Source organism: Amblyraja radiata, chromosome 1 (genome assembly GCF_010909765.2).
Source record: "Amblyraja radiata isolate CabotCenter1 chromosome 1, sAmbRad1.1.pri, whole genome shotgun sequence".
NCBI lineage: Eukaryota > Metazoa > Chordata > Chondrichthyes > Rajiformes > Rajidae > Amblyraja > Amblyraja radiata.
Window position 1 is genome coordinate 30,747,749 of NC_045956.1, and position 14,524 is coordinate 30,762,272.

At 41.9% G+C, this 14,524-nt stretch overlaps 1 protein-coding gene across 3 annotated transcripts in view; it reads left to right on the plus strand.

The window, feature by feature from the left end:
• The window catches only part of LOC116972084 (protein transport protein Sec24B-like), a 130,234-nt gene that overhangs the window by 51,082 nt on the left and 64,628 nt on the right, over positions 1-14,524 (plus strand). For 2 of the 3 annotated variants that reach the window (XM_033019410.1, XM_033019429.1), the window contains exons 5-9: positions 1,828-1,923; positions 5,572-5,658; positions 8,322-8,506; positions 9,148-9,332; positions 12,709-12,811. In XM_033019410.1, the coding sequence (XP_032875301.1) occupies positions 1,828-1,923; positions 5,572-5,658; positions 8,322-8,506; positions 9,148-9,332; positions 12,709-12,811 (656 nt within the window). The remainder of the gene's footprint in view (positions 1-1,827; positions 1,924-5,571; positions 5,659-8,321; positions 8,507-9,147; positions 9,333-12,708; positions 12,812-14,524) is intronic. The other variant, XM_033019419.1, reaches the window with a different exon arrangement.

Consider the following 14,524-nt stretch of genomic DNA (forward strand, 5'->3'; position numbering starts at 1 on the left):
AATTTTTATAGCTAATTCTTGTTCCCAGTCTCTTCTAATTCCATCAGTTGTGGGTATTTCTATGTTTAAGATGATATTATATAGGTACGATATTAAATTAGCTGATTCCGCCTTTGTCTTCATTGCTTCATCCAGTAAGTCGGTAGGCATATTATGATAGTCTTTTGTATATTTTTTCAGATAATCACGAATTTGAAGATATTTAAAATATTGATTATTTTTCAAATTATATTTCAGTTGTAGTTGTTGAAATGTTAGTAATTTCCCCACTTCATACAGATCTTCGAGCGTTTTGATTCCCATTCTTTCCCATTGTATAAATGATTTGTCTATAATTGATGGTTTAAACGATGGATCATTAACTATTGGTATTAAAAGAGATAGGTTTCTTAATTTTAGATTCTGTTTTATTTGTTTCCATGTTCTAATTGTGCTATGTATAATTGGATTTTTATTATAATTTTTGTTATTCAAATATATTGGTGAGAGGAGAGTCGCTCCTATATTACACGGGGAGCAGTCCTCTCTTTCCATTACAATCCAGTCCACCTGCTGGGCAGAATTGTCCAGCAGGTGAATCATATTTTTAATATTTACTGCCCAATTATAATACATAAAATTAGGGAGCGCTAGACCCCCCAACTCTTTTCGTTTATTAAGGTGTGCTCTTTGTATTCTATGGGATTTATAATTTTAATTTTCTGAGTTGTTTTTAATTGTCCTCACTTTCCATTCTGTTTATTCATAGAAAAATATTTTCTCGGCCTTTTATTTTTTGCACATGTGCTCTCATGGCTGTTAGATCTTACCCATTTAGATTTTACTTGTGCCATCAGTTCAGTAGGGATACTGTCTTGTGCTGTGTACATTCTGATAAAGAGCCTTTAATACTGACTTGTTACCTTTTTTATTTTTATATGCTTTGTCTGTTCCTATCACACTTTGTTTATTGTTACCTATCAGTACAGCATGTTTAGAAGCCTTGTTTCCTAATCTGTATCTGTGCTTGGGAACTTCCTGTGGTTGTCTCCATACTTAGTTGTCAATAGAGGCAGATGCATTTTAGACAATCGATGTGTTTTCTATGCAAAGTACACAAAATTGCTGGGGAAACTCAGCGGGTGCAGCAGCATCTATGGAGCGAAGGAAATAGGCGACGTTTCGGGCCGAAACCCTTCTTCAGACTGATGGGGGTGGGGGGGGGAGAAAGAAGGAAAAGGGGAGGAGGAGGAGGAGCCCGAGGGCGGGCGGATGGGAGGGTGGGAGGAGACAGCTAGAGGGTTAAGGAAGGGGAGGAGACAGCAAGGGCTAGCAAAATTGGGAGAATTCAATGTTAATGCCATAAGGACGCAAGGTCCCCAGACGGAATATGAGGTGCTGTTCCTCCAATTTCCGCTGTTGCTCACTCTGGCAATGGAGGAGACCCAGGACAGAGAGGTCGGATTGGGAATGGGAGGGGGAGTTGAAGTGCTGAGCCACCGGGAGTTCAGGTAGGTTATTGCGGACTGAGCGGAGGTGTTCGGCGAAACGATTGCCCAACCTACGGTTGGTCTCACAACCACCTGTTTTCTATGCAAGTTGGTTGATGGAAAAGTGACTTAAGAACCCAAACCAATATTTTTTCAGTGTGGTTCATAACATGTACAGACACCTGTGGAGTGTCTTTATTGATTTTTGATCCATTATGTGTGCTGGCTGTTTTATTAACAGATTGTTTTGCATCCTACTAACTTGTTGATCTATTTTAAGCTTATTGAATGATTTGCGCTGTGATTTTTATTCTTTGCTCTGCTTAATTTTCTTTGTTTTGTGCTTTCCACTTTACAGGCATGCACTGTGGATATGTTTCTAATAATCAAGTTAATTCTGCACCAAGTCCCTTGTCATCAACTTCAGATGATGAGGATGATGATGATGAAGAAGGTGTGCTTTATGTTTTAACAGATTGTCATAAATGTCGCCTGTGCTGAATTCAATTTGCTGCAAATGGTTTAATATTGCAGCTAAGGTCACAAGTTGTTCATTTGAGTGATGAAAGGGCTATATGTTGAATAAGTCACAACGATCAAGTACAGTTAATTAGGATGCAGTTTTGAAATTGTTTGTTGCACTGGAGGATAATCAATGATTAAATCATGACTCCACAAGACTCCATACCGAGTTTCCACAGCATGAAGTGTCTGCAAGCTGGTAATTTTTTTTTATGGTCCACTCGATATGAGTTTCATGGAAAGAAAAGTAATGTGTATAAAAGTATTTTGAGTGAATTCAAGAGTTTATATATAAAATACTTCAAAAAGGACATACAGGTTGAAATTTAGAGGTAAGACACACGAAAGATGAATATATGAATACAATGATATTTGATGTGTAAGGAAGTGAAAAGTCTTTCATGAATAGTAAATAAGCAATAAGGGGTTGGTTGGGAATGATTAGAGACCAAGCAGCTAATTGAAGAAAAGGCCTGGAGGGCATGGCTGGAATCCACAGTAATTACTTTACATTGATCTAAGAATCTCAGCAGAACACAGTGGTGTACAAATTGGTGGAAAAGGACTTCAACTGGATGAGATTCTTATTTGGATGTTCAAGGATAGGTTGAAACAGCAGGAGGACTAATTGTAATCTTCCAACCCTTGTTAGATTAATACCAGTTAATCAGAAATACAAATGCAGCAACTGTGTCATGGGAAGCTTTATAGAGAAAAATAACCTGAGAGAAAAAAATAATAGGCATCTAGCAAAATTTGAGTGATAAAGCAGATGTAAGATGGATTCAAAGAGGGCAAATTAGATTTGACTAACCAAAGTAATTTTATAAAGTAATATAGAACTTGTAATAAAAATACTTGGAACCTATTAACACGATTGGACAAAGTCACCTTAGGTTCTGAAAGAGAAACCTGGCTAAACAAATCATTTTGAGTTTTGAGGGTGTAACTAACAGGGAGAACGAGTGAACATACCGTATTTCCCGGCAATGAAGACGCAACTGCATCGAAGATGCACCCCCATTTTGAGTTGCTAAAGTTTGGGGAAAAAAAGGCTGGTGGGACAGGATCAAGGGTTTGGTTTAGCCTCGGGACTGGCTGCAGTTCCCAGGTCGCCTGCGAGCCCCAGGACTAGCTGCAGTTCCCGGGTCGCCTGCGAGCCCCGGTCTAGCTGCAGTTCCGCTGTCTGGTCCCGGCGGCCACTCACAGCCACATGAGCTACTGAGTGAGTTTCTGGCATGATCCCCGACCCCCTCCTTCTCAACGCTCCTGCCCTCCGCGCAACTTTACCCCTGGCGGCCCAGCCCTGCTGAACCGGGCCAGACTCCCCACACGCTGTGGAAGGAACTCTCTCTCCCCCCCCCCCTGCGGTGCAGGATAGCCAAGTCTATCTTTCTGGGCTAACAATCTAACCTACGGCCTCCAAGACGCAGGTATATTTTCGGGCCTTCATTTAGGGTAAAAAATAGTGTCTTCATTGCCGGGAAATACGGTAGGTAGTTTTGGTTTTCAGAAAGTTTCTGATAAAGTTCCACGAAAGCGATGTCAACAAAGTTAAAGCACGTTGGTTGGTGTCATATGGATTGAGAATTTATTGGCGGTTGGGAAACAAAGTAGGAATAAACGGGTACTTTGATGAAAACAAGACCGTGTCAGCCAAGGATAGAAAAGAAAGAGAGAAATGAAAAGCTGGAGGGAGAGATATGGGTGAAAGGGAATGGGGGAGGGGAAATGGAGGGGGTGATAAAAGGGAAATATGTGACTTGGGACATGAGGGTAGGGAGGAGGGTAAAAGAGCAGGATGGCTAGGATGGTGGGAGAAATGTATGGGCATTGGAGTGGGAAAGAAAGGAAAGGGGAGGAGGTATTACTTAGTATTGAAGAATTCAGTGTTCATACCTTTGGTTTGTAAGCGGAAGGTGAGGTGCTACTGAGGAGGAACAACACCTCATATTCCACTTGCGTATAAATGTTAACATGAAATGCATCAGCTAACATATAAGGTGTACAAGTAGGAGCTACATTGGTTATTTGTTTTCTCTGGCATAAAAACACAATCGTAAAAATGACCCCATTACGGCCAACAACAGAAGGATCGCATCACCAACGAAGAAGACGCACGTGAAATTGCCAGAAAAAGTAGCAAGTGTCGGGGTTGACGGCACTCTAGAATGTGTTGGAGCAGGACCAAGAGATTGATGAAGAAGCTTGAAAGCAATATGAGTGGAGTTTAAAAATTCAAGCATCTAAAAAGAAAAATCTAAAGAAATTAAAGTCAGAAATGGGAGAATTTATCATTGGAATCAGTTGACAGAGCATTCAAATTCTGTGGAGACACGAGAGACTGCCGTTGCATAAAGGCCCCAGCTATGCCTCTCTTTTTGTGGCTAAGCTGTACAGTTTGCTTCAAATGTACTCTGGCACCACTCGCCAAACTTTTTCTCCGGTGCATCGATGGCAGCAATGGGGCTGCCTCCTGCCTCCTCACTCATCATGTTAGTCAACTTCAGCACCAACTTCCACCCTACCCATACATTCGCTTGGACCATCTCTGATAACTCTCTTCCCATTCTTGATCTCTCTGTTTCCATTTCAGGAGACAGATTATCCACAGGCATTGACCACAACCCCACAGATTCCCACAACTGACTTGACTACACCTGCTCCCATCAGACCGAAGAAGGGTCTCGACCCGAAACGTCGCTCATTCCTTCTCTCCAGAGATGCTGCCTCATCTGCTGAGTTACCCCAGCATTTTGTGTCCACCTCCTCCCATCTTGTATCTTGCAAGGATGCCATCCCTTTTCGCAGTTCCTCCATCTCCAGCTGCTCTCACGATGAGGCATTCCACTCTAGATTTTCCACTCTCGGACAACTGAGCTTATTCTTCAGGAAGTATTGTTCCCCCTGGACCCCACCTCTCACCCCACAGTTGTAGGCAGAGCCCTTGCCAGTATCCCTGACAGAACAGGGATAGAGTTCCACAGATTATTACCTTTCACCCCATCAGACTCCACATACAACATATAATGAATTAGCTGACATTTCCGCCAGCTTCATCGCATTCTCCTCACCAGTCACATCTTCCCACTCCCACCTCTTTCTACTTTCCACGGAGACCACTCCCTCCATGATTCCTTGGTTCCCTCAAGCTCTCCCCCCCCCCCCCCTTCCAGGCACTTTCCCCTGCAGCCGCAGAAGGTTTCACACCTCGCCCCACACCTCCTCACTGACCTCCTTTCCGGGATCCCAGCTGGACTTGCAGGTGAGACAGACGATTGCATGCACCGCCTCCAACCTCCTCTATTGGATTTGGCACTCTCGATGTGGCCTCCTTTACATCGGTGAGCCCAATGCCACCACTTCGCCAAACACTTTACTGTGAAACTCATCCAATGTTTGTGGGCTACAAGCATTTGAAAACATGTTAATAAAATGATATTAATTCTGATGAGCGGATGCTACTTTGTGAAACCAAACGTATTGAGAAAAGTTGCACACACCTTATTTCACCATTTTAGTTCCAAATATGCGTAGATCTTTTGCTGTAAGTGTGTGACGTGTTTTGATTTTCTTTTAGGCATGGACTCTTCCTCCTCGACATCATCTTCCACTAACACATCACTTCCCAACAACTACGATAGTTTGGAAGGTGGAAATAATCAAGGTGACCATATGATTTATTTGCAGAAGGTATCAATTGCAAAGAATTGTGCAGTTTTCCAAACACAAATTAGAGCATTTATTTCTAATAGTGGTTGTTGTCTATAGTTAATCCCATTATTTACAAAAAAACTTGGATGTATTTTAAGAAATCAATTTAACTGAAAAGTTAACAATATGAGACAGTTAGGATTAATGCTAAGTGCACCTTCAACCTTTCCTTAACACTCAGTGCAATGCAGTTCTGTTTGTCCAAATAAACTGTTTGGTTAAGGAGGAAGCAATGCACTGAACATGGACGACAATATAAATATGTAAAGAAACTTAGTACCATAAAGCTGGACTTCACTCACAGAGGGCAGAAATATGTCCGCAGTTGCTTATGCATTGAACAATATTGTAATTGATATGCATTGTACTTTAACTCGTAAATTTGCTTCTACTAAATTCATGGAAATAACATTTGCAAGTGGAGAATAAAGTACAGCTGGAATATAGAGTAATAGACTTGCACAGTATATAAACAGTCCCTTTCACCAGCTATCATACCTACCCTCATGCCCATTGACTCTAATCCCACTTGCCTGCATTAATTCCATAGCCCTCTCCGTCTTAAAGTCATTGATTCATACAGCATGGAAATAGGCCCTTCGGCCCAAGTTACCCACGCCGCCCAACATGCCCCATCTATACCAGTCCCACCTGCCTGCTTAAGGCCCAACTACCTCACAACCTACCCTATCCATGTACCTGGCGAAATATTTCTTAAATGTTGCAATAGTGCCTGCCTCAACTACCACTTCCGGCAGCTTGTTGCATGCACCCACCATCCTTTGTGTAAAAAATAGTTAACCCTCATGTTCCCATTAAATCTTCCCCCCCTCACCGTAAACCAATGTCCTCTAGTTCTCGATTCCCCTATTCTGGGCAAAAGATTCTGTGCGTTTACCCGATCTATTCCCCTCATGATTTTGTCCTGCTCATTCAAGTACCTGTTCAGATTACTCTTAAATGCGGTTAATGTTCCTGCCTCCACCACCTCCTTATTCCGAACACCAACTACTATTTGAACTATTTATCCCTGAATTCCCCAATAAATCTCCTACCTCTCATCTTAAATCTCTAGTTTTAAACACCCCTACCATGAGAAACAGACTACTGGCCACCTACTGTTTCATTCAAATTATTAATATATATGAGAACTAACAGAAGACCCAGCACCAATCCTTGCAGCATAACACTGATGACAGTCCTCCAATTTGGAACAGTAACCAGGGTTTCGGCCCGAAACGTTGCCTATTTCCTTCGCTCCATAGATGCTGCTGCACCCGCTGAGTTTCTCCAGCACTTTTGTCTACCTTCGATTTTCCAGCATCTGCAGTTCCTTCTTAAACACTTCCAATACACCTTCTGCTTTCTGTCATCAAACTGATTTTACATCCAATTTGTTAACTTTTGTTAACCAATTTGTTCATTCTCTGCCTCAGAGGGCAGTGGAGGCCGGTTCTCTGGATATATTCAAGAGAGAGCTAGATAGGGTTCTTAAAGATAACGGAGTCAGGGGATATGGGAGAAGGCAGGAACGGGGTATTGATTGGGGATGATCAGCCATGATCACATTGAATGGCGGTGCTGGCTCGAAGGGCCGAATGGCCTACTCATGCACCAATTGTCTTTTGTCTATTGTCACCCTGGATCCCTTGTGTTCCAACCTCCTCAACCAAGTTACCATGTACGATCTTGTCAATATCTTGTTAAAGTTGATTAGATAACGTCTACCACCTTGCCCTCATCAATCTTCTTTGTCATCTCTTCAAGAAATGCAGACAGATTTGTGAGATGTGATTTGCCATAGAAGAAGCCATACTGAATATCCATAATCAGTTAAAAAAACACAAAAGTGCAGAAATAACTCGGCGTTTAAGAAAGAACTGCAGATGCTGGACAAATAGAAGGTAGACAAAAAATGCTGGAGAAACTCAGCGGGTGAGGCAGCATCTATGGAGAGAAGGAAGAGAGGACGTTTCGGGTCTTATTTCCTTCATCGCCTATTTCCTTCGCTCCATAGATGCTGCCTCACCCGTTGAGTTTCTCCAGCTTTTTTGTCTATCGCAGATTTAAGAGTGGTAACTTTTCAAATAAAGTTCCAAGTGTGGAAACTTTACAGAGTTTGCTCGACAAACATGCTGCCTCTCTCCTTTTTATCCCAATTATTCTTTGCACATATTCTATGATATGCACTAGATCAAAACAAAATAATTTGCACTAGTCCATTGCTATTTATAACTTGGCCAGCACATTTTGTTATATCACAACAATTACTGTATTTCAAAGAACTGCAGAGGCTGGCTAATACTGCAGAATGCTGGAATAACTCAACAGGTCGGGCAGCATTTCTAGATAACATGGATAGGTGATATTTCAAGTTGATACCCTTCTTCAGACCGGTGAAGGGTCTCGACCCGAAACGTCACCTATCCATGTTCTCCAGAGATGCTGCATGACCAGCTGAGGTACTCCAGTACTTTTTATCCTTACTTTATTTGAGAAGTTGTTAGTTGGTGGTTGAAATGTTTTGGGGTGTACTGAAATTGTGAAAGCTGCTGCAGAAATGCAAGTTCACCCTATACTTTAACAATTGTACATTCCACTTTCAAATGTTTGCAGACTTGACATCTTCAGACAATAAAGCCCCTGCTGCAACTGATCCAAGTTCATCAATGACTACTAAACAATATGGTGAAGCATATCCAATTCTCCAACCACCCTACCTGAAGGTAGCTTCTCCTTTGCACTCTATGAGGCAGCCCACAGGTCCAGGACATCCACCAGGAATTCAGCAGTTTACACAGGTAGGGCCGCTATGAACCTAGCTGTTTTAACTAAGCCTACTCTAACTTTACTCACTCGCCTTTTATGTTTCCCCACCCAACATAGCCCCTACAATGCTGTAGTTGGGTGTGGATATGATATGGAAATACTGTAGTCGTTTGCGAGTTGAAGGTTTGGAAGCCTGCACTTAATTTCCTGTCGGACACTGACACTAACCTTCAAAAGAGAAATAAGACATGAAATTAAGATAACATTTAGCATCTAAAATGGTTGTTCCAGTAAGATATATGTTGTGCTAACCTTAATCAGTTTGGAGCATTTCTTGCAAAATCAAGTTGTTAGCAACTTCTTGTAAAATGTACAAGAATGTACAAATGTACAAAAATGTAAGAATGGAAAATTATTTGCATGGTTCCGGTTAATTTGTTCATTTAATTTGTTAAATTATCTTTCAGTTTTAATAGCAAAATCCCTTTTCCAAATTGGCAAATTTAAGGATGTTAGGAAACTGGATATTCCACAGATTTTCTTAATATGAAAATTTTATTTCACAGTTAAATTAAAAATTATTGAAAACCTTTGATCATTGACATGTTTTAACGAAGGATAAAAGGATATACATGCATAACCAGAGGGAAATCATTGCCTTTTGTAATTGCAGCCTTTTTCTAACATGAATCAGCTGTCATCAACCATGGAGGGACTATCATTTCAGAATAAGCAGCAGGCTGAAGCTCTGAAGCAAGTCAATCTTCTTCAAGAGCGGAATATTCTTCCACCTGGTCCTATCCAGAATCCTCAATCCAAATTAAGTCCAGAATTAAGAAAGCTTAATTGCAATCCAGAGTAAGTTTGTTACCCACAGATCTATGAATGCTTAACAATAAAATATGTTTCCAAGAGCATTTATCCTTATCAATATCATGTTACCTGAGACTACGTTGCTGTATTTCATTCAGGTTGTGTTTTTTTATGTTCTGCTTGAACCTAAAGATGTTGCAATTTTAAAATCATGAAACAGTTAATCCTTCATTGCTGGCAAATCTGTATTTGCACAGCTGCTGTTTGCATTTTTTTGAGTTGCAGTTATTAGACCCGTAGAGTAGATATCACTGTTATCAACCAATTTAAGATCTGTGGTTAGACACAAAGTGCTGGAGTAAATGCTCAGCGGGTCAGGGGGCATCTCTGGAGAGAAGGAATGGGTGATGATTCAGGTCAGGACCATTCTTCAGACTGATGTCAGGGGAGAGGGAGATACATGGATAAGGTGCGATAGGACAAAGGGAATGGAGATCAAGGAAAATGTAGAATAGACCATAGTTAGCCAGGACAAGCTAATAACAAAGCAAACAGATAAAATGTAGTTGTAAACAGTAAGACTGGTCTGAGAACTGGGAAGGGGGAGGGATGGAGAGAGAGGGAAAGCTAGGGCTATTTGAAGTTAGAGAAGTCAATGTTCCTACTGCTGAGGTGTAAGCTGACCAAGCGAAATATGAGGTGCTGTTCCTCCAATTTGCGTTGTGGTTATATTTCCAAAGCCTTTTAATTACAGCTGTGATACTCCAAGGGGGAGTGTGGGGATAAAATCTTGATGTTATAATGTTTGTCGTTGTGTGTTTTGCTCTCTAACTAACCCTGAAGGCATGGATGTCTCGTGACATCCATTATTTTTGGTGTGCTTCACATTCAAAATGATATGCTTGGTAAAGTGCAATTAAAAATATAATTACAAAAATTAAGTAACTGCTGTGTTCTGGATGATTTTTGTTGGGAGTGAAATTTCTCTACTCTGCGAAAGATTTCTGTGCAAGCTAGATGTACAGAGGGATCGTAGGGTCCAAAGCCATAACTCCCAGAAAGTGGCAATACAAGTGGATAGGATGGTAAAGAAGGCAGGCTATGCTTACTTTTGTAGGTTGTGGCATTGAGTACAAGAGTCAGGAAGTCAGATGCGGCTTTTATAGGACTTTGGTTAGGCTGCATTTGGAGTATTGCATGTAGTTCCATTACAGCAGGGGTCAGCAACCTACGGCCCACGGGTCGGATCCGGCCGGTAATCCGAAATCATCCAGAGCCCGCAGGCGTGTTTTTTTCAATTAGTTTTCGCTGATCTGGGAGCTGCAGCCAGTCCCAGGAACGCGAGCTGATCTGGGAACTGCAACTCGTCCCGGGGCACGCAGGCGACCTTGGCACTACAGCCAGTCCCGGGGTAGGCGAGCCGACCTGGGAACTGCAGCCAGTGCCGGGGCATGCGAGGGACCTGGGAATGCGGAAAACTAATTGAGAAACACGTGAAAACTAATGCGAAAAACAACACCATGTGTCAAACGATAGATATGGCCCGCCATCCGCTCACAGACATGCATCCTGGCCCCTAGGCAGAACAAGATTACCGACTCCTGCATGACAGGGAGGATGTGGAAGTTTTGGAAAATGACCAAAGGGGGTTACTAAATTATACACTGATTGGCTACAGGGAGAGGTTGGATAGACTTGGATTGTTTTCTTTGGAACGCCGGAGGTTGTGGAGAGATCTGATAAGATGTATATGAAATTATGAGAGGCATAGATGGGGTAGATAGTCAGAATCATTTTACCAGAATGGAAAAATCAAGTACTAGAGGGCATAGCTTCAAGGTAAGAGGGGCAAAGTTTAAAGGAGATGTGTGGGTTTTTTATACACAGACGGTGGTGAGTTCCTGGAACTTCCTGCATGGAGGTTGAAGCAAATACATTAGTGACATCTAAAATATTTTTGGATAGGCATATGGATATGCAGGGAATGGAGGGATTTGGATTATATGCAAGTAGATTGTTCTTGGCATCAGGTTTGTCAAGGACATTGTGGGCTGCAGATGTTGGTTTAAACCAAAGATAGACACAAAATACTGGAGTAACTCAGCAGGACAGGCAGCATCTTGGAGAGAAAAAATGGGTGATTTTTAGGGTCGCGTCTGAAGAAGGGTCTCAACCCGAAATGTCAGCCATTCCTTCTCACTCCAGAGATGCTGCCTGTCCCGCAGAGTTGCTCCAGCATTTTGTGTCCATCTTGTGGGCTGAAAGGCCTTGTCTTGTGCTGTACTTTTCTACATCCTAGTTGATCTAAGCATGGAAGATTTCATTCAGCACTATAAAATTCTAGATGTGATATTTGATTTGAAAGGAGAAAATGAATAGTCTTCCTGCAAACCTCAATGTTCAAACAAGATTTTGTTTTCTGAGAAAATCGCATCTTTTACAAAACTTGTTTTCACTCATGCGTATCTGCATGTTCAGGATAAGCAATCCATTAATTGGTCTGACACTAAATAGCGTCCCACTCTCCTTCACTGATCTTCACTAAACTAAATCTGCTCTATCTGAGAGAGGTACAGTGAAAATCTTTTGTTGCATGCTATCCAGACAAAGAGAAGACTACAATAGGCTGTCCACAGTGTACAGATGAAGGATAAAGGGTACATTTAGTGCAAGCTAAAGTCCGATTAAAGATAGTTTAAAGGTCTCCAGTGAGATAGACGGGAGGTCAGAACCACACTTGAGCTGGAGAGAGGACAGTTCAGTTGCATGATAACAGCTGGAAAGAAACTGTCCCTGAATCTGGAGGTGTGTGTTTTCAAACATCTGTATTACTTTGCCTGATGAGAGAGGGGAGAAGAGGGAGTGACCGGGGTGAGACTGGTAGTTGATTATACTGGTGACTTTACCGAGGCAGCGTGAAGTATAGATGGAGTCAATGCAAGGAAGGTTGGTTTGCGTGATGGTGTGGGCTATGTCCACAACTCTCTGCAATTTCTTACGGCCTTGTATGGAGCTGTTCCCAAACCGTGCTGTGCTGCATCCCGATAAAATGCTTTCTACGGCGTATTGTTGTTGAGGTTGTTGGGGACTTGCCAAACTTCCTAAGCCTTCTGAGGAAGTTGAGGCATTGGTGTGCTTTCTTGGCCATTGCTTTGATGTGGCTGATCCAGGACAAATTGCTGGTGATATTTATTCCTGAGAAGTTGAAGTTTTCGACCATCTCTAATTCGGCACCGTCAATGTATACTGTGGTGTGTTTCGAGATATTGGCGTACCTTTAGTATATCTTGCTTTTTACTTAGCGGGTGCAATAGGTTAAATACAAAATTGAAAATTCAAATTGAGTAAGTTATTTTATGACTTTATTTATAATGGTGCAAACCTTCTTTTTATTAATTTGATGCTATTTCCTTGATCTCAGCTTATTCCGGTGCACCCTGATGAATGTTCCTCAAACGCAGGCGTTGCTGAACAAAGCAAAACTTCCTCTTGGGTTATTACTTCATCCTTTCAAAGACCTGACGGTAATTTGTTTTATTTGGTGACTAAACCGATGACCGATAGTCAGAGTGGGCTCAGTAATAAATTGTTCAAGCTATCGTTACACCACGTACAAAAATGTGAGAAAATAGAATCTAAAAGTGTCTTTGCAGAAAATACCCGATTCTGTCTCATTATGTGCAAGGGAAGTTAAGCTGTATTCACAGTAATAACTGAAGATAGTTACAAAATGCTTGGAGAAACTCAGTGGGACAGGCAGCATCTTCGGATAGAAGGAATGGGTGACGTTTTGGGTTGAGACCCTTCTTCAGACGTCTCGACCCAAATCGTCACCCGTTCCTTCTCTCCAGAGATGCTGCCTGTCCCACTGAGTTACTCCAGCAGTTTGTGTCTATCTTTGGTTTAAACTAGCATCTGCAGTTTAACGTTTCCACAACATTTTCTATATAATAACATTGGTTTCGTCAGCAGTTCCACTGAAAACATTGGCTGACAGTAGTGCATGAGTCAGCATGTTCCAGATGCCACGTCTGTGCGTGACAGTGCACAAGTACAAAAAACACTGAACGTTCAGATGGTGACTGGCCTTGCCTTCTGTTCCACCTGGACATGACATTTACAGTGCCCTCCATAATGTTTGGAACAAAGACCCATCATTTATTTATTTGCGTCTGTACTCCACAATTTGAGATTTGTAACAGAAAAAAATCACATGTGGTTAAAGTGCACATTGTCAGATTTTAATAAAGGCCATTTTTATACATTTTGGTTTCACCATGTAGAAATTACAGCAGTGTTTATACGTAGTCCCCCCATTTCAGGGCACCATAATGTTTGGGACACAGCAATGTCATGTAAATGAAAGTAGTCATGTTTAGTATTTTGTTGCATATCCTTTGCATGCAATGACTGCTTGAAGTCTGCAATTCATGGACATCACCAGTTGCTGGGTGTCTTCTCTGGTGATGCTCTGCCAGGCCTGCATCGCAGCCATCTTTAGCTTGTTCTTGTTTTGGGGGCTAGACCCCTTCAGTTTTCTCTTCAGCAAATAAAAGGCATGCTCAATTGGGTTCAGATCAGGTGATTGACTTGGCCACTCAAGAATTGACAATTTTTTAGCTTTGAGAAACTCCTTTGTTGCTTTAGCAGTATGTTTGGGATCATTGTCTTGCTGTAGAATAAACCGCCGGCCAATGAATTTTAAGGCATTTGTTTGAACTTGAACAGATAGGATGTGTCTATACACTTCAGAATTCATTATGTTACTACCATCAGCAGTTGTATCATCAATGACGATAAGTGAACCAGTACCTTCAGCAGCCATACATGCCCAGGCCATAGCACCCCCACCTCTGTGTTTTGCAGATGAGGTGGTATGCTTTGGATCTTGGGCAGTTCCTTCTCTCCTCCATACTTTGCTCTTGCCATCATTCTGATATAAGTTAATCTTCGTCTCATCTGTCCACAAGATCTTTTTCCAGAACTGTGGTTGCTCTTTTAAGTACTTCTTGGCAAACTAACCTGACCATCCTATTTTTGCGACTGACCAGTGGTTTGCATCTAGCAGTGTAGCCTCTGGAATTCTGTTCATGAGGTCTTCGGCGGAGAGTGGTCATTGACAAATCCACACCTGACTCTTCAAGGGTGTTTCTGATCTGTGGAGGTCTTCCTTGGCCTGCCAGTCCCTTTGTGATTCGTAAGCTCACCAGTGCTTTCTTTCTTTGTAATGATGTTCC